General features: G+C 34.3%; 4 protein-coding genes across 5 annotated transcripts; all 4 read left to right on the top strand.

The window, feature by feature from the left end:
- Positions 1-870: 870 nt before the first annotated feature.
- Positions 871-5,703, top strand: LOC108224563 (lysM domain receptor-like kinase 3). Its single transcript, XM_064080267.1, has 12 exons — positions 871-1,705; positions 2,096-2,129; positions 2,244-2,248; positions 2,363-2,538; positions 2,898-3,077; positions 3,216-3,305; positions 3,977-4,073; positions 4,178-4,329; positions 4,517-4,608; positions 4,774-4,912; positions 5,123-5,221; positions 5,327-5,703. Exons 1-12 carry the CDS (start codon positions 943-945, stop codon positions 5,489-5,491), a joined length of 1,992 nt encoding a protein of 663 aa, XP_063936337.1. The 5' UTR covers positions 871-942; the 3' UTR covers positions 5,492-5,703.
- Positions 5,704-7,491: 1,788 nt separating this feature from the next.
- Positions 7,492-9,530, top strand: LOC108226220 (ribonuclease 3-like protein 3). Its single transcript, XM_017401167.1, has 3 exons — positions 7,492-7,851; positions 9,007-9,153; positions 9,264-9,530. Exons 1-3 carry the CDS (start codon positions 7,492-7,494, stop codon positions 9,528-9,530), a joined length of 774 nt encoding a protein of 257 aa, XP_017256656.1.
- A 4,186-nt stretch (positions 9,531-13,716) lies between these two features.
- LOC108228125 (uncharacterized) lies at positions 13,717-17,960 on the top strand. The gene is made up of 3 exons (XM_017403611.2): positions 13,717-14,202; positions 15,967-17,271; positions 17,514-17,960. Exons 1-3 carry the CDS (start codon positions 14,020-14,022, stop codon positions 17,739-17,741), a joined length of 1,716 nt encoding a protein of 571 aa, XP_017259100.1. The 5' UTR covers positions 13,717-14,019; the 3' UTR covers positions 17,742-17,960.
- Positions 17,961-19,888: 1,928 nt separating this feature from the next.
- Positions 19,889-27,507, top strand: LOC108224914 (CSC1-like protein At3g21620). 2 transcript variants are annotated; one of them, XM_017399674.2, is made up of 12 exons: positions 19,889-20,034; positions 20,889-21,229; positions 21,835-21,981; positions 22,329-22,464; positions 22,964-23,065; positions 23,676-23,795; positions 23,938-24,018; positions 24,710-25,050; positions 25,357-25,602; positions 25,779-26,103; positions 26,361-26,594; positions 26,967-27,507. In XM_017399674.2, the coding sequence occupies exons 2-12, from the start codon at positions 20,916-20,918 to the stop codon at positions 27,228-27,230; spliced, it is 2,310 nt and encodes a 769-aa protein (XP_017255163.1). In that variant the 5' UTR covers positions 19,889-20,034; positions 20,889-20,915; the 3' UTR covers positions 27,231-27,507. The 2 variants fall into 2 exon arrangements, with proteins under 2 accessions (XP_017255163.1, XP_017255164.1); XM_017399675.2 differs by having other exon boundaries at positions 19,889-20,038.
- The last annotated feature ends 67 nt before the right edge of the window (positions 27,508-27,574 follow it).

Raw genomic sequence — 27,574 nt, 5'->3', positions numbered from 1 at the left:
TCAAGTATTGGAGTTGGTAAAAGTTGCACTGAAGAACACAAACATTATAACCTTTAACTATTTTATTTGTTACTCTCTTATTTTTTTTATACAAGCATGCTTGTGTTAAAAGTCAAAACGTCATATAAAAAAACAGAGAAAATTGCAGAAATCCCATATAGGCCATACCACTATGATAGTTGTATCATAATCCGTTTTTTAATACTCTTTTAAAATATATTTTCATTATATTAAAGTAATAATATTTTGAACCGGTCATGAAAGCGGCATCAACTGCGAAACACGCCTCAACTGATTTACTAGATTTTATTGTTTGCCAGTAACTGTACTGGAGCATTATTGTGACACAACTTGTTTTGCCAACAGTATACAGGGAACTCATCATTCCAGGCCTGCAAATAATTCCATTTTGGTGTAGGCATGTAGGAGTAGCGCACCTCCCCCATTTCAACCTTCAAACCTCTGTTCAAAAAGTCGATGATTAATCACGATTAATCATCGATTAATCCTTGTTCCGTAACTTGTCGAACTGATTAAATCTTCGATTAATCACCTATCAATCCGAATAATCCCCGATTAATTCAATTAATTTCTGATTAATCTTTGTTCCGTGACTTCACCGATTTAGTCTGATTCCCGTTTTTTACAACACTGCTTCAAACTATCATATTTTTATTTAAGTAAGCATATATAATATATAAATAATAAATTCGAGATTTGTGAAAAAATAATAATTATAAGCTGCAGGTGGCTTGCCAGGAATACACGAATAAAAAACAGGTCAAACAGAACAGTGACACAAACAACAATTGAATATAATTTATGGCGGCAATATCTCGTCTTTCACAAACAGGCCTGCAAACTACACAACAACGAAAACAAACATTGTATATACAACCTTTTATTCTCAGTTTCTAACCAACTCAGATACCACCAAATGTTATGTCTAAACAACACTCAATCCAATCATTCCTTATTTCTTTATTTTCCCCACCATTTTACTCAGTCAATGCTCGAATCTTCACGACCGTTACATCAACTCCCTTTCTTCATTCTCATCTCCCGCAAAACATGTTCTCCGTTTCGTGTTTCGGCCTCTTGATCCTCAGCTCTGTCTTCGTGTCGGTCCATTCGGAGTGTAGCCGAGGCTGTGGCCTTGCTCTAGGCTCCTACTACGTGTGGCCTGAATCAAATTTGACAATTATTTCTGATTTTACGAATATTAGGATCGAAGAGATTGTTAGTTACAATAAGCAACTGATTCCGAATCAGAACAGTGTTCAGTCCGATATTCGGATCAATATACCTTTTCCTTGTGATTGTATTAATGGCGAATTCTTAGGCCATGTTTTTAAGTATAGTCTTAGGAGTGGAGATACTTATGATAGGATAGCCAATTTGTATTATTCGAATTTGACGACTGTGGAGTGGTTGAAGAGGTTTAATACTTTTGATCCGAATAATATACCGGATACTAATGAGAAGCTTAATGTGACTGTGAGTTGTTCTTGTGGTAGTGATGCGGTTTCAAAGGAGTATGGATTGTTTGTTACTTTTCCTCTCCGCGTGGGGGATAGTTTGGTGTCGGTTGCTAATCAGTCGAATCTGAATTTAGATTTAGGAGCTGGTTCAACTTTGTTGCAGAGTTATAATCCTGGTGTTAACTTTAGTGCTGGAAGAGGAATCGTTTATGTTCCGGGAAGAGGTTAGTTTTTGTTCATGTTTCAGTTGTTTTTTCGATTGAGTATATGGCTTTTATATGATTTAATATCAAATGTATAATTTTAACTTGCTGATTCAACCAGATAGGAGCTAAAGGCTCAATTCCAATTTTCAATGTGTGTTTTTGTGTATTTTTCCTGATATCTCCGAAATCTGATATAAACCAGCAATCCTACCACTCTGTTAATTTAAATCTAATTCCAATAAGTTGAACCTTCTGTCATAAGGAGTTAAATTTTGTGTGCTGATGTGCTAGATCTGTTTACTCGTTTATGAGGTAATTAAGCAATTACATCAAAAACATAAGAACACATGAAAAGATCAGAGTACCTGCTAGTAAGTGTGTTCTTACCAAAGTTTTCCATCATTGCAGATAAAACTGGGCGCTTTCCACCCATAAAAAACAGGTTAATTCATCAACTTCTTTATACTACTGAGCTATCTATTTGCTTTAGTATCGAACCATTTCAGTATTATGCAACAATTAACATCTGATTCAATATTTATTTTGCTTTTTGCAGCACAGGTGGGCTTGGCTTATCTTTAAGTTGGCTGATATTCACTTTATCTCTCTGTTCACTAAGAGATACGAGCCTTTGTACTATTTGAGCTTAATTATGTCTTTCTTTGATGGAATCAGGAATCTCAAGTGGAGGCATAGCTGGCATATCTGTAGCAGCAATAGCAGGGTTGCTGCTGTTTGCAGGCTGCTTCTATGTTGTATATTACAGAAAAAGACGGGTCGCGAAGATTGAACTCTCACCAGCAGCTGAAGATCAGTCTATTCAAGGTAGCTCTCATTCTTCATGGTTTATCATGTGTATACTGTTTATCCCATTATATTACATTATGCGACTTGACACTGAGGAACCAACATTTTTTTGCCAGACTTATTACATAGTTGAAATAGCGACTGATTTTGATACATTCTATATCAGTACACAGTTAAACGTTTAACAGATCTAGTAGAGACACGGTGATATGATGTCATAGATTCAGGTAACTGGACAGCTACTAGTTTTAAGTAAATGATCCACCAGAAAATAACAAAAAGTTTGGTCAGATCCTACAATTTTTCAAGTTAATTTTATACATAGGTGCAGTGCGCTAGATGGCTATTGTAGCAGTTTACCAACTGATTTCACATCTCCTCCAAGTTAACCTTCTGATTATACCTTGCTAAAAATGCAGATTCCACTGTTGCAGCTTCTCCCCGTCTTACAGGCATAACAGTGGACAAATCTGTCGAATTTTCTTATGAAGAGTTGGCAAAGGCTACTAATGATTTCAATATTTCTTTTAAGATTGGACAAGGTGGTTTCGGTGCTGTTTACTATGCGGAGCTCAGGGGCGAGGTTTGTAATAAAATTAAATTTATTTTTAAAGAACAGTTTTTCCAACAGATTTGCTGGTATGATTTTTAAGGCTTTTATCCTCAGACATCAAGTATCTGTAGGATCATCAATTGACTTGCCTTGTCACTTTTTATGTAGAAAGCTGCAATCAAGAAAATGGATATGCAAGCATCACGAGAGTTTCTTGCTGAATTGAAGGTTTTAACGCATGTTCATCATCTGAACCTGGTAATACCCCCTTTTGTTTTTACTAGTTATGGTGGACGTTTGCTTCTTCTTCTTTTTTCTCCTCATTCCTTGTGTGGTTACATTTTTTGTGTTGTGGTCCTGCCAATTGATGTATAAACATGATGATGGTGATAAGCACCTTCAACAGGTCTAGTTTTAAAGGGAATATCTTCACAGTTGAAACAGAGGTTGAGCTCCGGTCTAAATACTGAATAAGAGAAATGTTGATAGAATATGTTCATTCACTGCAGTGCAACAAAAATCACCTCAAGCCATATCACTGGCAGCTGTTGGATTTTTGGGTACTCTAGGGTTGAGACACACACAACTTTTGACAATTAAGTTATCATATGCAGACGGTTACAAATCTGTAAAAGTATCTTATTTCACTCGTAAATAGATTAGCGTGTAGAGATAGAGTCAGTTGATTATATATTGTACTCCTGCATACTTGACACACCTCATTGCTGGTCTTGTCTTCCAAACTCCTCCCCTTTCTTATGCACCTCTTTCAGTTTAATTGCGAGAGATTAGAGGATGGCTTTAGTTTCCTTTTGCAGCTTCATGCTTAATGTTCCTATGATCCAACTTTATGTTATAGTTTTCCTTTAATCTATGATGGTACTAATATTGGAAACTGAAGATCATCAACTTATTGGTACTTTCTGCAGGTTCGGTTGATTGGCTATTGTGTCGAGGGTTCTCTTTTCCTAGTATATGAATACATTGAAAATGGCAACTTAAGTGAACATCTGAGGGGCTCAGGAGGTAAAATGAGATGTTTATAGAAAGAAGATCATAAAAATTACTGTCACTAAATGTATATTTAAATAATTTAGCCCCCACCTTATTTAAACCTCTCTTCTTTCCAGACAGACCACCATTATCATGGCCTGTTAGGGTACAAATTGCTCTGGATTCAGCTAGAGGTCTTGAATATATTCACGAACATACTGTTCCAGTATATATTCACCGGGATATCAAATCAGCAAACATTTTGATAGACAAGAACTTCCATGGAAAGGTTGTAAAAATTAATGTTCTTATCTATAATTTTCTTTGGATAATCATCACAAGGAATATAATTGAAAAGCATCGCTTGTATTTGATAAAAGAACTGATACCCATCACGAACCTCACCAAATGCTTGAACATCTCACAGTCTTCATAGTGGATTCCCTGACATCAGTTGTGTGAATTCTGTCTTGTAGGTAGCAGATTTTGGTTTAACAAAACTAACGGAAGTAGGAAGTACATCGATGCCCACAAGGCTTGTTGGCACATTTGGATACATGCCACCAGAGTATGATGCTCCTTTCATATCTAATTGCATACTGATAATAATATGTGGAGTGCTTTACGGATTCAAGAACTATTAAGCACTGACAAATCCCAAGTACTGGTTCAAGCTTATATCATTTCTGTGGCAAATATATTACAATCATTAATTCACAATGTTTGGCTGCAGATATGCCCAATATGGTGATGTGTCTCCTAAAGTTGATGTTTATGCTTTCGGGGTTGTCCTTTATGAACTTATATCAGCCAAGGATGCTATTGTAAAAGCAAATGGTTCGATGACCGAGTCAAAAGGACTTGTTGCATTGGTAAGTTGGCTTTGTTCAAAGGAGTGATGATGCCATTAAATTGACTTGAACAAACAATGCTTGTCTTCAAAACTTTTGATTTACTTAGAAAGCCTACATCTGTTCAAAATCCAATTCTAAGTCTTTGACATCCAGTACACTTAAGTAACTCCGCGTCCCTAATATTCAATTGACTCTTAAACAATCTTATGTGCCTGTGATCCTTTACAGTTTGAGGAAGTTCTTAACCAGCCAACTCCAAAAGACGACCTTACTAAACTGGTTGACCCTAGGCTTGGTGATAGTTACCTAGTAGACTCGGTCAGGAAGGTAAATGTTACTGTGTATTTACCATAAAGCTGTGTTACATGCCCCATTTTCCTTGGATAATTCTTAACATAGCTTTTTCGCGAAAAATATATATGAACTTGACAGATGGCTCAGCTTGCTAAAGCCTGCACACAAGAGAATCCTCAACTACGACCAAGCATGCGATCAATAGTTGTTGCACTAATGACTCTGTCATCGTCAACAGAAGATTGGGATATTGGTTCCTTTTATGAAAACCATGCCCTTGTCAATCTGATGTCTGGAAGGTAGCATTGCGTTTTGGTAGCCTGCTAATAAAAGCTGCCAAAGTTAAGATGCTCAGCTCCAGGATTTTTTATTTTTTATTTTGCTTGCATATTAATTGTAAATGAGTTTTATATGCATATATAAAGTTATTTGTTGAAGATTAAGGTTAAGAAATGTAATAAACTAGGATTTTTGTATGGATTATTTTGTTGCTTTTTTATAATTATTTTGTGACATATGAGTTTACTTATGTTTCTGGTGAAACTTAAGAAGTAGATGATGATAACAATATATAATTCACTTTTCAATTAAATTTTCATAGTCAATAAACCAAACAAATTACCGGAATTTGTTAAAAGTTTATAATGAATTTTCTTATGAACCATGGGAGAAGATTCAGGTTGGAGACGTGCTTAATTAAAGTAGAAAAGGATCCTCCTAAGAGACTCAAAGCTAAGAAATACAGCTTATGTCTATGGAGTGGTGATTTTCACCGGCCATGACAGCAAAGTCATGCAAAATGCTACAACATCTCCTTCAAAAAGGAGCAGAATTGAGAAACAGATGGACAAAATTATTTACATCCTGTTCTCATTCCTTCTGCTTAATTATTTCAATAATTAGCTCAGTAGGTTTTGCTGTTAAGACAGAATACCAGATGCCAGATTGATGGTATTTACCTCCAGATGGGGCCAGCCTATATATATGATCCCTAATAAGGCTCATATCAGTGAAGTCTCTGGAACACCTATCTTGCCGTAATAGTAGTTATCTGGTATTGCTAGGGTTGTCATGATAAGGATAGGAATGTAAAGATATGTTATAGCTGTTGTTAACACTTATCCTATATTCTGTGAATAGGATCCATGTGTATATATATTGATGTAAAGTGATTGAATGAAATACAAGATTAATTCCACCATTGTTATGGTATCAGAGCCATAAGGACTAATCGCCAACATTTTTCCGCTTTACATACAACTCAGACCTCATGGCCGTCTCTAATCCAAATAGCTCTACTATATCAACAACTGCACAACTCATTCAATTCAATCCCACATCACAACTGCCCATTAAGCTTCAGGGAAGTCAAAATTTCACAACTTGGAAGGCTCAATTTGAGCTCCTTCTTCATGGTTAATCCCAACAAGGCCAGCTTGTCTGGATTTTATCATCTTGTAACTGCTGTTATCCTTTATGGATACCTTATACCCATCTCGCTCTATATATCAATCGAGATTGTAAAGGTCATTCAAGCAAAATTCATTAACTGTCAAGAAAACTGTATCCATTTGTTTAAATTATTGATGCATGTATGTGTCTATAATATAATATACTCCCCCACTCATAATTTATTTGTTTGGCTTTTTGTAAAATAATCAAATTTTGATGAATAATTAATAATTATTGTTATATTATCTTGAAAATTGAAAAATTAAATATCGAATGTAAAATATGTTGGATAGAGACATTCATATTGTTTGTTTATGTGAAACCCCAACACGGAACTAGCATTTACATCCTCTTATTATTAAAAAAACTAAAGACATGAGTATATTTAGGAAATATATATATAAAATAATGACTTGTTTTGAGTCAATTTTAAGCATTTATGTATTATTTTCCAAAATTATGTCATTATAATTTTTTTTTGATATTTTTTATTTATAAAAGTAAGTATTTAGTTTCACAAAAATGTAAACATTCACATATCTTTTCTGAAATATACGACTGATTTCTTTTTTTTTGAAACAAATATGACTGATTTCTAAAAACGAAATATAGTAAAGATACAACGGATCCAATATTTACTTACTTGTTTAGCAATATCCAAATCAGTCCACGCGTCACATTAACTTCAATACCTAGCTAGGTATACTATATAAACAGATTTGTACCTACACTTCATCCGCCTAAGCTTCTGCTCTCTTATCACAACACAAAATCACATCGATCTTTCTTTTCTTTTTTCTCATCCATCTTCATTTACTACACAAGACTAAATATCACATATTTGCTAGACCATGGAAGAAATCACAGAACAATTTCGAAAACTTGACCCAGAGAGTTCAGAAAATTTACAACAAGTGGAGGAAATAATAGGATACAGTTTTAGAAATAAAGGGTTGTTAGAGGAAGCTTACACAGATCCTTCCTATACAAAGAATCCAAAAAGCTCCTATGAACGGCTTGAATTTCTAGGAGATACAGTACTCAATTTTCTCATGGGGACGGAACTGTTTAGTCTCTATCCAGATTTGATGCCGGGTGAGCTGACTCAGTTACGGTCTGCCAATGTCAGCACAGAGAAACTGGCACGAGCTGCAGCTGAACATGGTTTATACAGGTTCTTGCGGCATGATAAACCCCTGCTTAGTGCTCAAGTTAGTAAACCCTACCTTCCTTTTTTTATACATGCATGTTTTTCTAGATTTGTTGGTCATAGTCATACAGGAGTAGGTAATGATAAATGAGATTCATTGAAATTTCTACATTAGACTGATTAGTAGGGGGAAAAAATTATTACTTTATAGAAGTCTTGTTTTTGAAACAATAATTTAAGTTTTTTTTGTTTGAATTATTGCCATCAGATCATTTTGTAATTTGAACAAAATATTTAGACATACCTAAAAAATATTTAATAATTAACAACCAAAAATATATGTACCAATTTTAGTTTTAAAAAGTATAAACACAAAAAAAAATTATTCAATAAAACAAAATTTCTTAACTCACTAAAATGAGTAAGAGTTGACTGATTGTGCATCCCTAGTTTTCCATATATATGCATAGTTTTGGTATTTGAATTTGTGATTACTCTTGTGTTTTTGTTTTACTACTAGTAGTTCATATATCTATGTACATGTTAAAGTAAAAATTTCCTCAACTCCCTAGGTCATTATGAGAAAAAATGGTTTATTTTGGTATAGCCCGTCTAAGAATCACGAGAGCATATGTTAGCTATCAACTACTCCCTCTGTCCCATTTAATTCTATATGTTTCTTTTTAACTGCGACACGCATTTCAATACTTTTATAAAATATAGTTACATAACTTATTTTTGAAATTTTCTTTTTTGTATAAGAATATAACATCCAAACTTTAATTCAGAAAAGAAAAATTTTAAAAATAGATTGCACAACTACTCTTTGCAGGAACATTAAAGTCTGTGCCGCGTCCCCGTCCCCCAATATATACTACTCAAGGGGACGGAGGGAGTAGTTAGTTTCGACTTCATCAAGAATTTGTGTGTTTGAAAGTTCTATTATTAGGTTTGCGTGAGTTTTATATCTAAACAAATCACTTTTGTAAAAAATTTATTATAATATATTTTGTCAATTATTATAGTTGCAAATAAATAATTATCTCTTTAATATGGTTTAGAATGTCACTGTTACATTTAAATATACATTATATTCATATCCTCTTGTATTCTTGTGCATTCACTATCCTCCTACAATCTTTTTCCTTCATAAATTTTCTTTTTAAATTTTTAATACATTTTATCTTAATTTCATTATTTTTTAAATGTGATATAGATTGAAGAATTTGTTAGCACTTTCTCAAGATATTCTTTATCTTGTGTGGGATTAATTGATGCACCCAAGACTCTTGCTAACATTGTTGAATCTACTATTGGAGCTGTGTTCGTTGACTGTAACAACAGTAATGAAATCACCTCAAAGGTATATACTCCTATTAAGTTGAGATTTTCAATTATAAAATCTTATGTTTTTTCATTTTACTAAATATTATATATATGTTAGTCGTTTAATTATTTCTTTATGAAATGTAGGTCATTAAAAAGTTGTTGCAACCTATAATTATTCCATCAACGATGACAAGACATCCGGTTACTCTATTGTTTGAAATATGTCAAAAAAATGGATTCCACATTGAAGTAATTGATTCATGGCAGGAAAATGGACAAATAGAAATTATGATAGCAAATAAATATGTTGGAAGAGGAGAATACAAAACTAAAAAAGCAATTGCATACAATAGAGCTGCTGCAGATGCCTATAATGACATTGTAGAAAAGCATCATGTAGATGATAGCTAAATTTTTGATTATGTTTGAAATTTGTTATCTTATAATATGTATGCTTCTCACTATCTTCAATAATTAAAAATTAAAATCACTATAATATATTGTGTGTAGATAAATGTTTTGAGCTCTTTTTTGATTGATGTACAATTATTAACCAACTAATTTCATTATATATAGACTCAAAATTCTAACTTAAGCGTTGCAGAAAACTCAAAAAATGTCGATAGTTCCACATATAACTTATAATTAAATTTGACAAAATAAATCAATATTGAAAATATTACTACATCCACCTCATTTTGACAAAAATTTGACCTTTTGACGTGTCTTTGTAATATAATAATATTTGTGCATAGTTTAAAATTCTAATTTTAATATAAATTATAGTTAAAATAAAAAGAAAGTAGTTAGTGTCAAGGTACAAACGATATTATAATATTCTCGTTTCTTTATCACTATAAATATCTAATATGTTTTAAGTGGTAACAGACTTATTCTAATAGACGGTCCTCATTCAAAATTTAAAAGTTAAATTGTATATGATCATTCTGTTGATCTTGTAAGTTTGATTGCTTATTCATGACTCTATCAACTCAATTGGATATTTAGGTATTTTTTTGAGATTATTTCCAACTTCAGTTGAGTCTTTGTTATATTGATTGCCACATTATCATTAGTTTCTCATATCTCTTTAATTTAGTAATCTTCAACTCCTCAAATTCTTTATCCAACTAAGTTCAACTTTCCACTAGAATTTTGAGTGAACGTATAATCATCGAGTATACATAATAATCTATGCGTGAAGCGGTCCACCAACGTGTACACTTAAGTGTTGGTACACTTAAGTAACTTGATAGAATATATTTTTATATATATTCTATATGATTTTATTCTCATATTTTATTATATTTTGCACTAATTTGGATATTTATTTAATATATTTTAATGTTTTATTGTAGGGAATAAAGAATTCCAAGTTGAGAAGGATTTGAAGATAAATTAGCTATTTTATAGCTAAATTCTAAGAAAATTCGGATTTATTGGGTTTTACCCGATTTCTTCACTGTTCGGGCCATATCTTGAGTTCCGGATGTCAGAATTGGACGATCTTACAGCCCACGCGAAGCCCTTGGAATTTTCTTTAATTTAGAAGTGGCCCAGCAAGAAAAATCCAACTGGAAAAGCCCAAAAACTGGACAGAACAGAATGCTACGAATTTTGAAACTAAATCCTACTTGGTTTTGGAATTTTATTTGTATATTAGTTTTAAAGAGAAAGGTTCTATGGAGACCACGTTTTCATCGGAGACCTTGGAGACCACTTATATTCTGTAATTAAAACACTATCAAATTTATTGTTTTGCGAAGCACATTCGATAAATATCACTATTTCATTGAAAATGTTGAAAATTATCTATGCTAAACAAGCAGAACATGTATGTTCTGCAAGATGAACAAATGTTCCGCACACTAAACATGGTTTTGTAAAATAATATGTTTTTTAGTGTTTTATTTGCCAAATGTATAAAATTTGCAAGATTGTTAATAAAATGATGATCTTTGTAGAACATGATTCGAAAAATAATACGTTTTGCAATGTTTTTATGAAGTATTTTAGTTGCAGTACATAAGTGGTCTCCAAGTCTCCAATGAAAACGTGGTCTCCATAGAACTTATCCCTACTATTAAATATTAAAAGACTTTATATTATTAGAGATAGTTGTTAGTTTTATCAATATATACTATTAGATTAGAATTAGGGTTAGTGACTTAGGAGGAGGCCGTGACTTCCATGGATGTGACAACAATGGAGGTTAAGGGTTTTAATCTATAGTTTTCTTCTCTACCCTTATTAGTTTATTATGTTTCTTTATTGTCCTAGTTGTTTTACTTGTTTAGTTATTATTGAGTAGTGTGTTCTAGGGTTTAAGGGGAAGCCATGTTTGCACTATGATATTGGCATGATTTTACAGTGATTTGTTTGATTGGTTAATTCTAATTGATATGTTTAAGTATTGATTTGTGTAATCGGCCGATATCATGAATTGATTCTATGCGAATAGGAGTATGATCGAGAGATATACTACTAGAGGCACACATACAATTAGCAGAATTGAATTTGAGTGCGAGAGCATCATTGGATTTCTGAAAGCGTTAATACTCGAGAGAGATTAACCTTGCTTTAATTGCCTGATTAATTGAATTACTAAAAGTGATTGTACGTGTAATCATGTTTCGAGAGTGTTGATGCTTGAGAGAGATTAACATACTCTTGTTATTTGACCACTTTAATTGCTTTAGCTTAGAGCCAGTCATTGTGTGAGCATGGTGGACCTGATTGCCCTAGACTTTAATATATTATTTTAGTGTCTTTTTAGTTAGTGTAATTTAGTTATTTAAAATATATTTAATAATCATTTTGTTCCGGAAACAATTGAATATAACTGAATAAAATTGATAGCATCTGTCTCCTTGAGGATACGACCCGCATTTGCCAGTCTGCACTACGATAGATACCGTGCGCTTGCGGTTAGTTATAAAATAACACATCATAACTCAAGATCCCTAATATCCAATTTACTCTCATCAATCTTAGTTGGAAAAAGTTTTCAACGAGCCAGCTCCAAAAGACGACCTTAGTAAACTCGTTAACCCTAGATTTGGTGATAGTTATCTTGTATACTCTGTTAAAAAGGTAAATGTTATTGTGAATTTACCATAAACCTGTGTTATATACCCCATTTTCCTCTCGTGGATGATTCCTAACATAATATTAAAGTTTTGATATTATATTATGTGCCCAATTCTTTTATATAACACAATGTTCCTCAAATGTTTAACACGGGCCTGTTTTCTTCTATAGTAACATCATAATTCAAAGAAACTAAGGTCCATTATAATTTGCTAAAATGCATCGGTTTAATTATGTTGAACAATTTATGCTGAACATGTATTTGTGATTTAATTTTCACTTTTTCATTTGTATTTTTATATTTTATTTCCTCCAAAAAATATTCAATTACTGACGAATTTTATAATTTAATTTTAACAAACTATTTGTATTTATAACCGCGTAAACCACACAGCCTTTTCATGCGAGTGAGATATGGTGGTTTTAGACGATGTCGTTGACGACGACTTCAATGAATTCAAAGATTGATTTGTTCGACGGAAGGAATAGAAAAGACTGGAGGGAAAAAGAATCGGAGAGGCGAAATAATGTTATAAAATTATTGTTGTTTGATTATATTTATTATCTAAATGACTAAATTATATAATGATTAATATATAATCCAAACTCACATGATGAACAATATAAAACCGTGTTAGGATCTGTCTTAAAATTTTAGTAAGGGGTCATTTGATAACAGGTGAATGACTGAAATAATGGGCTCGTCCAGAAATCTATCCATTCAGATCATTTGACTACCTATTTTTTGGGCTGGACCACACAAAAAATCAGCTGGACGACGCGACCTAAAAATGTTCTCTCAATCGTCCAGAGCGTCTCTCCCTCGGCCTTACAGTTCTTCCCTGTAGTCTGATATACACTATTGTCCTTTCCCGCAATTTACAAGTCTCCTTTTCTTAACACGGCTTTTGCAATAAAAGTTCAATAAAAACATTGACATTTTAATTTTTATCCCTTATAAATAAGTACTAGCCTATAAGCGGGTATTATTTAAATTTTAACATCATTTTATTCATATTTTAGTATTAATAAATTAAATTTTAATTAAATTATATTAACCAACTGATTATACGTCCTCACGTAAATTTAGCTTTTACAATTTATTATCTATTTATAAATATTTTTATGTTATTAATATTTGATGTTATTATTCAAATAATTTTAAATCAAAATTTTCATATATTTGTATATCTTCGTATATATGAAAAATAATATTTATTGTGTAATAGATTAGAGTTATAAAGGGTTACATAATGATTAGTGTTTGGACTACAAATTATACCTATATTGACTTATTATAGTGTAATATTAATTATTTAACAGGTTATATTAGTAAATTATCATTATCCAGGTAAGTTAGTAGAATTATTAACAAACAACATCATTCATTCAGATACTGAGATTGACTAATCATCCAGATGTTCCTCTCATCCAGAATCAGTGGTTCAGATTTAACAAATGACCCCTAAATTTATTGGATGACATGAGGATTCGATTCGAGTACGGACTCGCATTCTGTGATTAACCGACGCGGGGTTTGCTGAATGCCGTCTTAGACTAAAAGAGAGACGCGAAAGTGCCAGAACCTTCCGGATATTGACGACCCAAAAAGGTTTGTTACAAAAAATTACAAAAAATAAAATAATTACTTATTTATCAATTTATTTAAACCTCCCTTCCTCCTCAAGAGTCAAGACATGAAAACACAACGTCATCGCTGATCCCCCAATCGCTTTGCCCTGATTATATATACAACGCACGACGTGTTTATATAATTGGTGTTGAATTGAAAGCGAAGTAGAGAGAAAAGATGGATTTTGAACTACGGATGGCGAGAGAGAAGCTCGAGAAGGAACAGAAGGATAGGAAACAGAAAGCGAGATTGAAATTAGAAAGAGAGAGGAAGGCTAAACAGGAGGCGATTCGACAAAGAGAAGCTATTGAAGCCGCTCAGAGATCTCGTAGGATCGATGCTATGGAAGCTCAACTTAAGGTATTTTTTTTATTTTTATATTTGTATATCTTTTTTACACTAATTAATATCTGATCTGAATTATTACTTGCTAGTATTTAATTTTGTGCATTTTGTAATTGGAGTTATTATTAATTCTTATCTGGATTTCAGTGAATTGTGTTTTGAATTTAATGAATTGTTTGCCGGTCGGAATGATAATTGCAATACTGGGTGCGTTTAGGACTTGATGTAGTGATCCTCCTTGGTGTTAAGGACTTCTGTAAATGACTTAGTTAAACTCAAAATTGGTTAAGGTAATGTGGACCAGTATCCTGTAAATTTGTGGGCGTTGGCCCTCATTATCACTATATCCATCATTAATGCCCTAAATATCAGGATCCGAAAAAATGGCATCGTCTAGTGTTCTGTTAGTGTTAACCTAACAACGCTGGTTTATGTAGCGTTCTGTTAAGTTAACCCTAACATAACACTACATCGTGTAGCGCATTGTTGGGGTTAAAACAACCTAAATTGAAAACGCTAGAATGTTAATAATTGGCATTTGGGGCCATTTTTTCCAACTCTGTTATTTTGTGCATTACTTCCAGATATTGTGAGATCTGGGGCCATTTTTCAAATTTGTGATGCATATCTGGATGGAGTACTAGGGTTTTTTATTGTTATTTTGTGGGAATACAATTTGGATTGTTTTCTCTCTTTTAGAAATGGAAGTCGCCAAATGCAATTGCTGTATAAAATTTTACCACTTAGGTTACCACAAATTTTTTGGATGAATTAGTTTGAAGCCTTAATAAACAAGTGAAGTTGCCTATGAAGCACGGACTCGGATTCGGTGACACCGGGATAATGGGGTTCGCTAATCAAAAATGAGTCTTGGATATGGGACTCGACAATGTGTTGGTGTGTGTGTGTGTGTGATTGATAAGATTAAGATTTGCGCATGGGTCTTAAGTCTATAACAAGTGACGAAAGTTTCATTCTTCCAATTAAGTGGAACACTAATTAAAACTCAAAATATAGTTGGCTCTCTTTAAAATTAGGTTAAAGAAAATGGGCTGGGTGTTTCCTAGTTGGGCCAAGGCCCAAGTCAGAAGCGTGTTGTCCCCGAGTTGGTGGCGAGTCCAATGCCGTTTTTGAGCCCACTCTCTACCTGGTGAGTCCCACACGCGCTCAGCAGAGGCAGACTCGTAAGCTAGCTAGAATGAAGAGTCTGTGCTTCCTAGGAAGTTGCTTGTTGCTATATTTGTTTGGATTTTTCGTAGTGTTATTTAATGAATAAAGGAAGTAAATGCTGAGGCAATACATCAGTTTTAAATTATTGCTTTTTAATGGTTGATGAATGTGATGTATGTTTCCTCCCATCCACAGGAATGATTTTTTTTTTGTCACTTTAGCTAATACTCGTAATTGATTATTGATTATCAGCAAAGGTATGCTCGGGCAGTTAATTACATGTATGCTTTTGACGTTTTTAATTTGTCTTGTGTTTCCATAGTTATGCCTTGAGGTTTGCTCATTCATATATACTCTTTGTGTCCTAAAAGTTTAGGTTAATCTTACTTACCTTCTCGTTTAAAGTAATAATTTTTTTTGAAGTGATTATAGGAAAATAATATACAAATGTATGCCAGCAATGTTTTTAAGGTTTTCTCTAGTGTTACACGCCAGTATAACAGTTCAGTGTAATATTAATGTTCATTGTTTACTTGTATTCTAGTTTAACAAACAATTCATTTTAAAATTGAGGTTCATTGTTTGCATGGTATGCACATTTAATTTCAGGAAGATCAGCATATGGAAGAAAATTTACTTGCTGGAAGAGGAATCATGTTCAATCGGGTATTAGAAGCCGTGCCTTACCCGGGTATTGGAGATAAAATTAAATTACCTCCATCCTGCTTTACAGAGTTATCAGATCAAGGTTCCTTTGACAAGGGACCTTTGCATTTTTGTCTTTCTCTTGTGCATCATGTAAATTCTTCAAATACCGAAGGGGCTCAAAGTCAAAACACAGGAACAACTCATGCTGGAGTTTTAGAGTTCACTGCAGAAGAGGGTTTTGTTGGGCTGCCTCCGCATATATGGAATAATTTATTCTCCAAATCTGTTCCAGAAGTTCCCTTGGTTGAAGTGCGTTATGTGTGGCTACCAAAAGGAACCTACGCAAAGCTTCAGCCGATTGAATTTGGTTTTTCAGACATACCCAATCACAAAGCTGTTCTGGAAACAAGCCTTCGCCAGCATGCAACTCTTTCTCAAAATGATGTGCTCATAGTCAATCATGGTGTACTTACATATCATCTTCGTGTTCTAGAGTTAAAACCCTCTCCCAGCATATCTGTCCTTGACACAGATATTGAGGTTGATATCGTAGGTCCTGATTCTGCTCCTGAAAAAACAGATCAGCATGTTTTGATACCAATCATGTTTGGGAAGTCGGAATTTGGAGTGGTGGAAGAAGGGAATTATATGTATTACAAATTTTCAATCGATGTCGATGTCTGGGAATTGATTTCTTCTGGGGACTCTGAAATTGAGGTAAAGATAGACATGGAGGCACAAGATGGGGATACTGATCTGTATATTTCCAAGCACCCCCTCTTATTTCCAAATCGGCATCAACATGGATGGTCCTCTCACGATGTGGGCTCAAAAGTTTTGGTACTTAGCTCCAGGGACCAGAGTTTGGCGCAAGGCACTTATAGTATTGGTGTATATGGTTTCAAGGGAAAAACAAAATACGAGCTCTCTGTGACTGTTCAAGATAGGAGCAACAGCAAGGTGGGTCAGCAGGCGGTTGCAACATCCTCAACATTCATGGAGGCTGATACTGTAGAGTGCAGGAACTGCAGGCACTATATTCCCTCGAGGACAATAGCACTGCATGAGGCCTATTGCAGGAGACATAATATGATCTGTCAGCATGCTGGTTGTGGTGTTGTTCTCAGAATTGATGATGCAAAAAATCACACTCACTGTGAAAAGTGCGGATTAGCCTTTCATGGGGGAGAAATTGAGAAGCACATGAAAGTGTTTCACGAACCACTTCAGTGCCCCTGTGGGGTTGTACTCGAGAAGGAACAGATGGTAAGCACACATTTTCTGCTTATTGGTTCTGGTGGTTGCAGCTGATTTTGTTTTTCCTGCTGTTGTTTGGATCCTTATAATATAAAATCATCTTAACCATGTGTCATGCTGTCTTTTTGGATTTTTTTTATCTAAGCGAGATCAGCTGTTTATCTGCAATATGTCGTATGAAACAATCTCAAAAAGTTTTATACAGCCTGCCTCAAATTAAGTTTTATGTGTCCATTTTTTATGTGCTGTAGGTGCAACACCAGTCTTCAGACTGCGCACTGCGCCTGGTTACTTGCAAATTCTGTGGGGACATGGTTCAAGCTGGGACTTCTGCCGCAGATGTACGAGATCGACTAAGAGGACTTTCTGAGCATGAGAGTGTTTGTGGTTCCAGAACTGCCCCATGTGATTCTTGTGGGCGTGCAGTCATGTTAAAAGATATGGACATTCATCAAATTGCTGTTCATCAAAGAGGCTGATCACGTCTGGGTATGTGTTTATAGGAATGCGCTAAAAGACTGTATTTTCTGCAATGTGCACTACTGGATTATGAAATTAGCTATGCAAATGATGTGTCCTGTACTCTGATGTACTGCAAGTTGTCATGTGTCCGACTTATAATTTAAATTACTTGTTAAAGATTCTGTTCTTTTTCTAAATTTTTATCTAAGCTATAACATTCAGGCTTTGCATGGTTATTTTTCTGTCTATGGAGGATGTTCATTTGAAGTTTCGGTCTTATGCCAGGGAGTACAACTTTTAATCATTCTTATGTCAATCAAGAGCTATAGATTTTGGTGATGAAATATTTTATGCAAAGACGTTTGGTTAAGATTAAAATATGGTTTTTTTGTGTGTGTGTGTGATTAAACATGAACATGATTAAGTAAACTTGAGCTTGAACCTTGGAAAAGAAACTCAATGCCAGAATAAGATGGTGGAAAATTCACAGAATAAAATTCGTGTAAGCTTTTGCTAAATACAGAACAAGATCTGTAGGAGGCTCTGGTAAAGAAGGGTACCAATCTGTAAGCTGTTGGTAATTACAGAAAAGATCTGTGTGAGGCTCCGGTAAAGACTGATACCAACCTGGCCGCCGACAATAGAATTCCTAGGTCGGTGAGCTTGAGGGTGTCTTGGATCTTCCCACCTTTTTCCCTTTTGATTTTCTTGCAAGTAGATTCACGAATCTTTCTCCCACTATCTTATGACCCTCCTTCTCACGTTTGGAACACGACCAAAACCATTCTTGTATTCTGGTATCATCACTTATAAATAATCTATATCACTCGCTCGCATAACCTGTCTTTTTCCCTCATCTATGTCAAAAAACGATAAAATATTCATTTATCGATGACTTGTAGATTTTCGTAACTAATTTTGTATTGCAACTTGTTTGTACTGAAATCATAAGTTTTGTAGCTTCATAAATACCCTCTTAATCTCGAGGAGTATATGAGATAATATGTAACTTTGTCGGGCAGAAATAAAAAGAATCACACTCTCTCTACATAATGATCACAAACAAAACTTACATAACCATCACAAAAGTTTAGAACCGCAAATTATAAGCTAAAGAATGAGATAAAGCTCAACTTTTGCAGTTAGATGGCTGCGTTTGAAGATTGGAATATGAGGCTCGTGAGTCTTATGTTCATAGTCGAACAAAGGATCTTTTATCGTATGATTGAGTTTTATCTTATTTAGGGGTATCATGCAGGTGTTTGGCGCAGATTTTAAGTGATTTCTTTTCACTATAAGTTTGCTTCAGCTTCTGAGATGGTGTTTGGGTAAATAAGTCGGAAGGTTTATTTTAGGAGTTTAAGCACTGAAACAAGAAGTTGGTCTGGCCAACTTCTTTTCTGTTCTCCAGCTTATTTTGTTTTTGTGTACAAATCATCAAACACTCTGCACTTATAAATCACATTACCCAAACACTCAACTAACTTAAAAATATATTATCACTTATCACTTATAATCCACTTATCTATTTTAAACAAAAAGCAACTTTTGTTAAGCTAAGCCAAACGGGTCCCATATAATCTTTTTTTTTTGGGATATCAAAACAGTGATGAGTTGAATACATTGAGTTCCTCGTATTTTTAATAAATTTTAATTGATTTAAATTTAAAATTCCTTTCCTTAATTACCATTTTTTAAAAAGTTTCTAAATTAAAATTTGATTAAATAAAATAATATTGTCTTACGATAAAAATACTATTCACAATTTTTTGTTTTATCAAATTTTAGGACAAATTTTTTGTCAAACAGAACATTACATCATGTGTAGTGTCTAATTGGGTTAATCTTAATAGAACGCTACATGGTGTAGCGTTTTGCTAGGGTTAAAACAGCAAAACGCTACACGATCTATCGTTTTCGTCCCGCTTATATTTAGGATCATTTTTTCTAACTGTGTTATTCTGGGCATTACTTTCAAAATACATGAGATCAAAGTCATTTTTCACAATTATATATACCAGGTATTTTTCCTATTAATAATAGCAATGAAATTATTATTATTATTATTACAACGTGACGTAACAAAACTTATAGTCGCAAAAATAGCCGTTATAAATCCCAGCTGTTAGTAGGCCCCAATTTGTTGAAATTCAGATGAGAAGAGAGAGAAAGTAACTGATGGAAACGGTGTCGTCCGAGTGCATCAAGCAACAAAAACCCAACCCCTAGTCTCTTCATATACTACCAGTAAACTTTGTTGCTATTGTATTTAATTTTACAACACATTGATCCAGCTTCGACACTCAAACTGTAGGTATCTCTTTTAGCTTATACACTTCAATTCTTTCAATTTTCAATGTCTATTGAAGTGTATACTTGTTTATGTGATTTTATCTGTAGTTTTTATATCTGTTTGATGTAGCACCTGAGAATTTTGTACAGATACAGCTGATTAGTGCATACATTGCGATTATTCATTGTTTCTCCATTTCGTGTTGTAATTTAGGTTGCAAATTGCGCGATTGTGATCTATTAGATGAAATTTTAAAATCTATACGAAATGTGTGGGTCTATTGCATATAGTTTATTTACATATACAGATGGGGGGAGAGAGAGAGAGAGAGAGGGGGGGAGAGAGAGAGAGAGAGGGGGAGAGAGGGAGAGGGAGAGGGAGGGAGGGAGAGAGAGAGGGAGGGGGAGGGGGAGGGGGAGGGGGAGGGGGAGAGGAGAGGTAGGGAGGGAGAGATCAGCTGTATTTAGACAAACTTAATTATCACAATGTTGCACATCTACTAATAACTACAGGTATCTGAGCTCGTTTAATGGTTTTTCTACAAAATTATTACTGTTGGTTATTGGGTGACTCATGGCGTTAACTGTATTTAAAGACGAAATTCAGAAATAATGTTAGTTTGTGTGTGTGTTTTTTCAGGCACTACCCTAATCCTGGACAATATTCATAGTCAACTTTATAATTGTTTTCTAATACAGTGGAATTTATAATATACTTATTTGCCTTGAGTGGGAATAGTGTACCATTTCTTGACTGGATATGAATGCGCTGAGTTTCTTACTATCATATTGTGATATGTGCATTGTCATTGTCTCCCGCATAAGATACAAGGTTTTCAATTCACAAGTAATTTCCTATATCTTTCTGGCAGGTGTAAAAATCTCTTTGGGGTGAAAATATGGCTACACTTTCTGATATAGGGGTTGCAGCAGCTATAAATATACTCACTGCATTAGCATTCTTTATAGCATTTGCCATTCTCCGGATTCAACCATTTAATGATAGGGTGTACTTTCCAAAATGGTACTTAAAGGGTGTAAGAGAAGATCCAGTGCATTCAGGTGCAATTGTTCAGAAATTTGTAAATTTGGATTGGAGATCGTACTTGAGATTTCTGAACTGGATGCCTGTTGCATTGAAAATGCCACAGCCTGAACTTATTGATCATGCAGGATTGGATTCTGCAGTTTACTTGAGAATTTACTTGACGGGGTAATGCTATCTATATTAGACACTTCAATACTCTGCATAGAAATGCCTATTACAACTAACATAAGCATGATTAGACAAAAATCCGTACTATAGATGCTGGTTATGTTGTCCACATATTATCCTAGGTTACACTCTTTTAAAGGAAAAAATATTTACACTGACATCACTAGTCGAGAAGACATTGTGAGAAAATAGTAGCTTCTATGGTCCAAATTACTAGCATACATATAAGACAGGATACTTGCCATTATAATTTAAGGGTGTGCAGGAAATTCCCTAAGAAACTTGACTAACGTTGTGTTGAATTAAATTCTTTATATAATCCAGCATACTTTGTAAGTTAAAACCCATAAACTTTGATATATATTGTAAATTATCACCGATGACCCCCCCCCCCCCCCCCCCCCCACACACACACAAACCACACACCATAAAAAAATTATTGTGGTTGTGGTTTTGGTATGTCGGAGAGAGCAAGAATAACACACTAACTTCTTGTTTTTCCTATCTTCTAAATAATTTATAAAATACTAGGGAACTGACTGCTACTTACTTAAAACATGTATGTATATTCTGCTTTCCAATAACATTATTTACCCTCGCAGGCTTAAAATATTCATTCCTATTGCAATGGCTGCCTTTTCAATCATGGTTCCTGTGAATTGGACAAATCACACTCTTGAGCAGTCTGATCTAACTTACAGCGACATAGACAAACTTTCTATTTCAAATATTCCAGTTGGATCAGACCGGTATGAAAAAGCTTTACCTTGATGTTGCTATTTGTTTCTTTATTCTTTCTATCTTCTCCTCGATTACCACCTTTTCTGTTAAGTGATATTAGTAAATAACTTTCTTCAATGCAATGAGTGATGTTGTGAATAACTGTTGATAACAATTGTAATCTCTCGAGTATAGCACCAACAATACGTCATCCTCATTTTTACCTTTATTTGGTGAAAATAGATTTGTTAAATTGTACCGGTACAAACTTTATTGCCACAATTACCATTTGTCAAGAATGTTTCCAGTCCTATGAAACTGCTTTTTTCACCGAACACAATGATGTTTGTTTTCTTCTAATAAATATTATTGGCAGCTTCTGGACCCATTTAGTAATGGCCTATGTTTTTACCCTCTGGACATGCTATGTGCTGAAGAAGGAGTATGAGACAGTTGCATTAATGAGGTTGCATTTCCTTGCATCAGAACAACGTCGACCAGATCAATTTACAGTAAGATAAATTTTGATGCATTGGCGTTGTAGTTTTAAATGCCATGTGTTGATTTATGCACGTATTACGCAATTGTCTTTGCAGTGAGATACTTTTTGAGATGACTGAGAAGATACTCTGTATTATTTTCATGTATTTAGATATAATCAGCTAATAGCTTACTGTTATTCTTGTTTTCTCTCATGTGGGTTGAATGATTGAGCTGATGACCACTACTCCTTACAAGTTCTTAAACTTGAAGCCAATAATAATGTGTTTGGGTTTTTAGTAGTTTTTTAACATGCTAGTTTGGAGAAAAAAAATTGCATAATTATTGTTTCATATCTGAGGAATTAAAAGTGAACTGTTTTACTAAAGGTACCTGATTTTCCACCTACTCCCTGTCAATATGTTTGCTACTGAGTACTTGACTTCTATTAATTTTGAAATTTATATAATTCTGAGTAGGTACTGGTTAGAATGATTACTACTGATTGGAATTCTATGTGATTATGAATAGGTTTTAGTTAGAAATGTGCCACCAGATCCTGATGAAACAGTCGGTCAACTCGTGGAGCATTTTTTCTTGGTCAACCATCCAGATCATTATCTCTGCAGGCAGGTTCGTATTTCTATTCTGCACCATAATTTAAATTGAGAAGTTGAAACTACTTTTGGATGTAAAACATTACTTCTAAAAACAACAGCTCCCTGCACAAGTGCGCGGAGAGTGAATAATAGCAAATGATAACACAGAAAAGTGTGATAGACTGATAGTAGTTTTTTGGTTTTGGTATAATTGAAGATAAGAGTTTTCTTTTCCTTTTATTTTGCCAAGTGAAGATACTAGATTTGGTATCAAGTGCTCATCTTCCTTCCTCTTTTTTTCTATTTCGTGCTAAAGGTTTTCTCTTCCTAATGACCCTGTGTGATCGTATTTGGTAATTTCTATAACGTGACCTGAATAGCGAGACACATCTCAATTTTTTATAAATGTCTTCAGAACACAAAGATTACTCTCTCTATTTGTTGGAAATAGGTAATAGTTTTACCTGTAAAAAACATGTTTCGTGGTGGTTTTATCTCTAATATTTTTAGGTGACAAGAAGTTCAAATTTTTGTCTTTTTATTATGCCAATAGTAGGAAATTATAGGGAGGCAGCTAAGACCAGACAATATATGCTCTCAAATTTGTGTTCATTACTTTTCTTGACTTGACAACTGGCGTGCAGGTTGTATGCAATGCCAACAAATTATCAGGACTTGTCAATGATAAGAAAAAGAAACAAAATTGGCTTGATTATTATCAACTGAAGTATGCTAGAAATCAGTCAAAGAGACCGATTATTAAGGTAAATAAACTGCTTTACTAATATTTATACTGATAATCTTTATAGCACGCCAGGAGGAACGTATTAAATGTGATGTTTTGTTTTCTAATTTTCTTCCCTGATTTTATCAAAGCATGTTTGAAACAATAATTTTACAATGCAGACTGGATTCCTTGGGCTTCACGGGAAGAAAGTGGATGCAATTGAATATTATACATCCAAAATTGAAAAACTGTCTGAAGAAGTAAGGACTAAACTTGCACTAGCACTTTTTTGCTTTTCCAGCTTACTGTTCCAGTGCTACATGTATTATGCGATAGTCGAGCTTTTTCTGTAATATATAGTGAAAAATGGGAAATGGGAACTAGTAGTTTAAATTTAATTGTCTTTCCATAATAGCTTGGTGTCAGCAGTATTAGGAGAGTTAATCTATTCAAGGTGAAATCTATAAATTAGCTAGTTTATTATGACTGTCTGCGAAATTGCAAACTTAATTGTTAGCTGTTAAATTCACATATTTCACTTGCCAACAAAAAAATTGTACTGTCTGGGCAAATTCACATAATTCACTTGCCAACAATAAAATTGTACTGTCTGGGCTTATAATAAAAATAAGCCTTTGGAACAGTGAACCATGTCATTTAGTTAAAGTTCCCACATGTATAATATAGCCTTTTAGAGTTGTGTGACTCCATACAATATTTGAACTGATCAACTAAATGACATGGTTCACTGTTCCAAGTGCTTATTTTAGAGTGAACCATGTCATTTAGTTAAAGTTCCCACATGTATAATATAGCCTTTTAGAGTTGTGTGACTCCATACAATATTTGAACTGATCAACCCTGACTGTTTTTTTTAAGTATAAAGAGTGTATTGTGATTTTGTCATTGCTTATGGCTTACTGCAGTTTCTTCAAAATGTATTATTTGTAGATATCTTCAGAAAAAATTAAAATGGCCAAGGATCCAAAGTTCATCATGCCGGCTGCATTTGTTTCATTCAAAACACGATGGGCTGCTGCTGTTTGTGCACAAACTCAACAATCTAGTAATCCAACTGTCTGGTTAACTGAGTGGGCGCCTGAGCCTCGTGATGTGTATTGGGATAACCTGGCAATCCCATATGTATCTCTGACAATAAGAAGGCTTGTTGTTGCTGTTGCTTTCTTCTTTCTTACTTTCTTCTTCATGATACCTATCGCAATTGTACAGACTCTTGCAAATATTGAAGGAATTGAAAAAGCCGTGCCTTTCCTAAAGCCTATGATTGAAGCGTAAGTTTTCATTTTCATTAGTGTAAATTTCCCCAAGTTTCTATATAATTACAGTTGATTTGACCAAATTTATGCAATGTCAATCAAGAAAATCCCTAAACCTTCTTCATAAAGGTTGATTATCTCAATTACTTCATCATATGCTTCCGGGATCCATGGCTTCTTTGTTATCGCAATTTTTTTAGAAAAACAACCAAATTTACTGGACAAAGCAGACATCTTAATTTGAGAAATTAATCATCACAGGCATTATATTCGTTCCATGCAACTAAATTCAAGTTTTCTTAAATTTTTTATGGCATGCAGGAAAGCTGTGAAATCATTCATACAAGGTTTTCTTCCTGGAATCGCGTTGAAAATTTTTCTTATTCTTCTACCATCAATATTGATGCTGATGTCCAAATTTGAAGGCTTTAGCTCCGTGTCAAAACTAGAAAGGAGATCTGCTAGTAGATATTATGTTTTTCAGTTTGTAAATGTGTTTCTTGGGAGCATAATCTCAGGAACTGCATTTCAACAGCTAAATAAATTCATCCACCAATCAGCAAATGAGTAAGTCTTTTTAATTTGTAGTGGTTTCTATAGTTACTGATTGTTAGAATAATCTTGCTTTGACTGTCTTATCGGTCTGCTGAATCTTTATGCATAATTAGTTTCTCTATTGCACATTGTTTCCATTTCTATATCACTGATTTCATGATCATTTGTCGCAAAATGTTTATCTGCAGGATCCCAAAAACTATTGGAGTTTCTATCCCCATGAAAGCAACTTTTTTTATAACTTACATCATGGTGGATGGATGGGCCGGAGTCGCGGGAGAAATTTTAAGATTGAAACCACTGATAATGTATCACTTGAAAAATTTCTTCTTGGTTAAAACTGAAAAGGATAGGAAAGAAGCCATGGATCCCGGAAGCATTGACTTTTATACCGGAGAACCTCAAATACAACTTTACTTCTTACTTGGTCTTGTCTATGCCGTTGTGAGCCCTATTCTACTTCCTTTTATAGTCGTATTCTTTGCCTTGGCATTCCTTGTCTATCGCCATCAGGTACTTCTCAAATTAATTTTTTCAGAAGGTCGTAAATCACTATATATGTTTGAAGTAGAAATGTTAAATGGTTACTTAGCAAAAAAAGATGTTAAATGGTTATGCATAATCTGTCTGCCTGCCAATTGTATACACTGTTTTTTATTTGTACAATGCTTAAATATGGATTAGGAAAGTATTTTCTTTTAAGAGATAATACTGTTTGCAAATTAGTGATCTTTTTAATTAACTCTGGTATCTTTTTTGCAAACCTTTAGATTATAAATGTCTACAATCAGAAATATGAGAGTGCTGCAGCATTCTGGCCTGATGTCCATGGGCGCATTATAGTGGCATTGGTCGTTTCACAATTACTTTTAATGGGATTGTTAAGTACAAAGGGTGCCGCTCAGTCAACTCCATTGCTCATAGCACTCCCAGTACTGACAATATGTTTTCATAGATTCTGCAAAGGTCGTTATGAGCCTGCTTTTGTGAGATATCCATTACAGGTTTGAATATGTGTCCCTTCATTCTAGCCTTTTCCTGGAAAACATATAGACTATTCCTTCAGCTTACAACGTGATATGTTTTTTTAGCTTTTCTTATTTTTATACAAGTTTTGAATCACAGATATATTATATTACCAATTTTCATTTATTTTTTAATTAGCACCTTTTTCTCAACTTAAAAGTGAGTTATACTTTTAAAAAGACAAGTAAAAGGAAATTCCCGAAATATAAAGTATTACTACAGTCACTTGGACAACAATCTGTAATTTTAAACTGTGGGATAGTTTGATCAAATTCATGACTTTGACCTGTAACTTATTTGTTCATAGTTGAAGCTTTCTCCTCCTCCATATAATTTTGTGGACTTTTCAGGAAGCGAAGATGAAAGATATACTAGAACGTACACGGGAGCCAAGCCTGAACTTAAAGGAATATCTTCAAAATGCTTACCTCCACCCAGTCTTCAAGGGTGGAGATGACAGTGATAGTGATCCAGAGTTTGAAGAGGTGGAGTTGGAACCTACTCTGGTGCCCACAAAACGGATCTCGCGCAAGAATACTCCAGCCCCTAGCAGAAAGAGTTCAGGCTCTGCTGGACCCCTGTTATATGATGCTCAAGGAATCACAACTCCATGACCCCTGCGTGATATAATAGTTAGAACCTTGAGATGACTACTAGTTGCTGGAACTCTGTACATGTCCAAGAGTAGATATTAGCAAAATAACAATAGATATGTAAGATGACAATTTTGCATGACTTTTACAACCTGTCAGGTTGTTGGTCTTTTGACATCCATCGAAATGTGGAAAAATATACTCGTAATCAGCCCGAGGCTTCCACATGTTGTGGAGGGAGTTTGCCTGAAACCAGCTTTACATCTGGATGCTAAATTTTAATATTTTGTTTCCGAAATGATAACACTGGGCCTGGCAGTTGCAAATTCAAGTAGCCGAAATCCTGGACATGTGACTTGCCCTGA

Source organism: Daucus carota, chromosome 6, assembly GCF_001625215.2.
Source record: "Daucus carota subsp. sativus chromosome 6, DH1 v3.0, whole genome shotgun sequence".
In the NCBI taxonomy this organism is placed as follows: Eukaryota; Viridiplantae; Streptophyta; class Magnoliopsida; order Apiales; family Apiaceae; genus Daucus; species Daucus carota.
This window is presented reverse-complemented; position numbering and strand designations above follow the sequence as displayed.

Excerpts from the sequence above, each read along its gene's own strand:
- LOC108224563 (XM_064080267.1), top strand. The coding sequence starts at position 943 with ATGTCTAAACAACACTCAATCCAATCATTCCTTATTTCTTTATTTTCC. Across the intron at positions 3,078-3,215 it reads ATGCGGAGCTCAGGGGCGAG|AAAGCTGCAATCAAGAAAAT; the intron begins GTTTGTAATAAA and ends CTTTTTATGTAG. Across the intron at positions 4,609-4,773 it reads TTTGGATACATGCCACCAGA|ATATGCCCAATATGGTGATG; the intron begins GTATGATGCTCC and ends GTTTGGCTGCAG.
- LOC108226220 (XM_017401167.1), top strand. The coding sequence starts at position 7,492 with ATGGAAGAAATCACAGAACAATTTCGAAAACTTGACCCAGAGAGTTCA. Across the intron at positions 7,852-9,006 it reads AACCCCTGCTTAGTGCTCAA|ATTGAAGAATTTGTTAGCAC; the intron begins GTTAGTAAACCC and ends AATGTGATATAG. Across the intron at positions 9,154-9,263 it reads GTAATGAAATCACCTCAAAG|GTCATTAAAAAGTTGTTGCA; the intron begins GTATATACTCCT and ends TATGAAATGTAG.
- LOC108228125 (XM_017403611.2), top strand. The coding sequence starts at position 14,020 with ATGGATTTTGAACTACGGATGGCGAGAGAGAAGCTCGAGAAGGAACAG. Across the intron at positions 14,203-15,966 it reads CTATGGAAGCTCAACTTAAG|GAAGATCAGCATATGGAAGA; the intron begins GTATTTTTTTTA and ends ATTTAATTTCAG. Across the intron at positions 17,272-17,513 it reads TACTCGAGAAGGAACAGATG|GTGCAACACCAGTCTTCAGA; the intron begins GTAAGCACACAT and ends TATGTGCTGTAG.
- LOC108224914 (XM_017399674.2), top strand. The coding sequence starts at position 20,916 with ATGGCTACACTTTCTGATATAGGGGTTGCAGCAGCTATAAATATACTC. Across the intron at positions 21,982-22,328 it reads ATTCCAGTTGGATCAGACCG|CTTCTGGACCCATTTAGTAA; the intron begins GTATGAAAAAGC and ends TATTATTGGCAG. Across the intron at positions 22,465-22,963 it reads GTCGACCAGATCAATTTACA|GTTTTAGTTAGAAATGTGCC; the intron begins GTAAGATAAATT and ends GATTATGAATAG.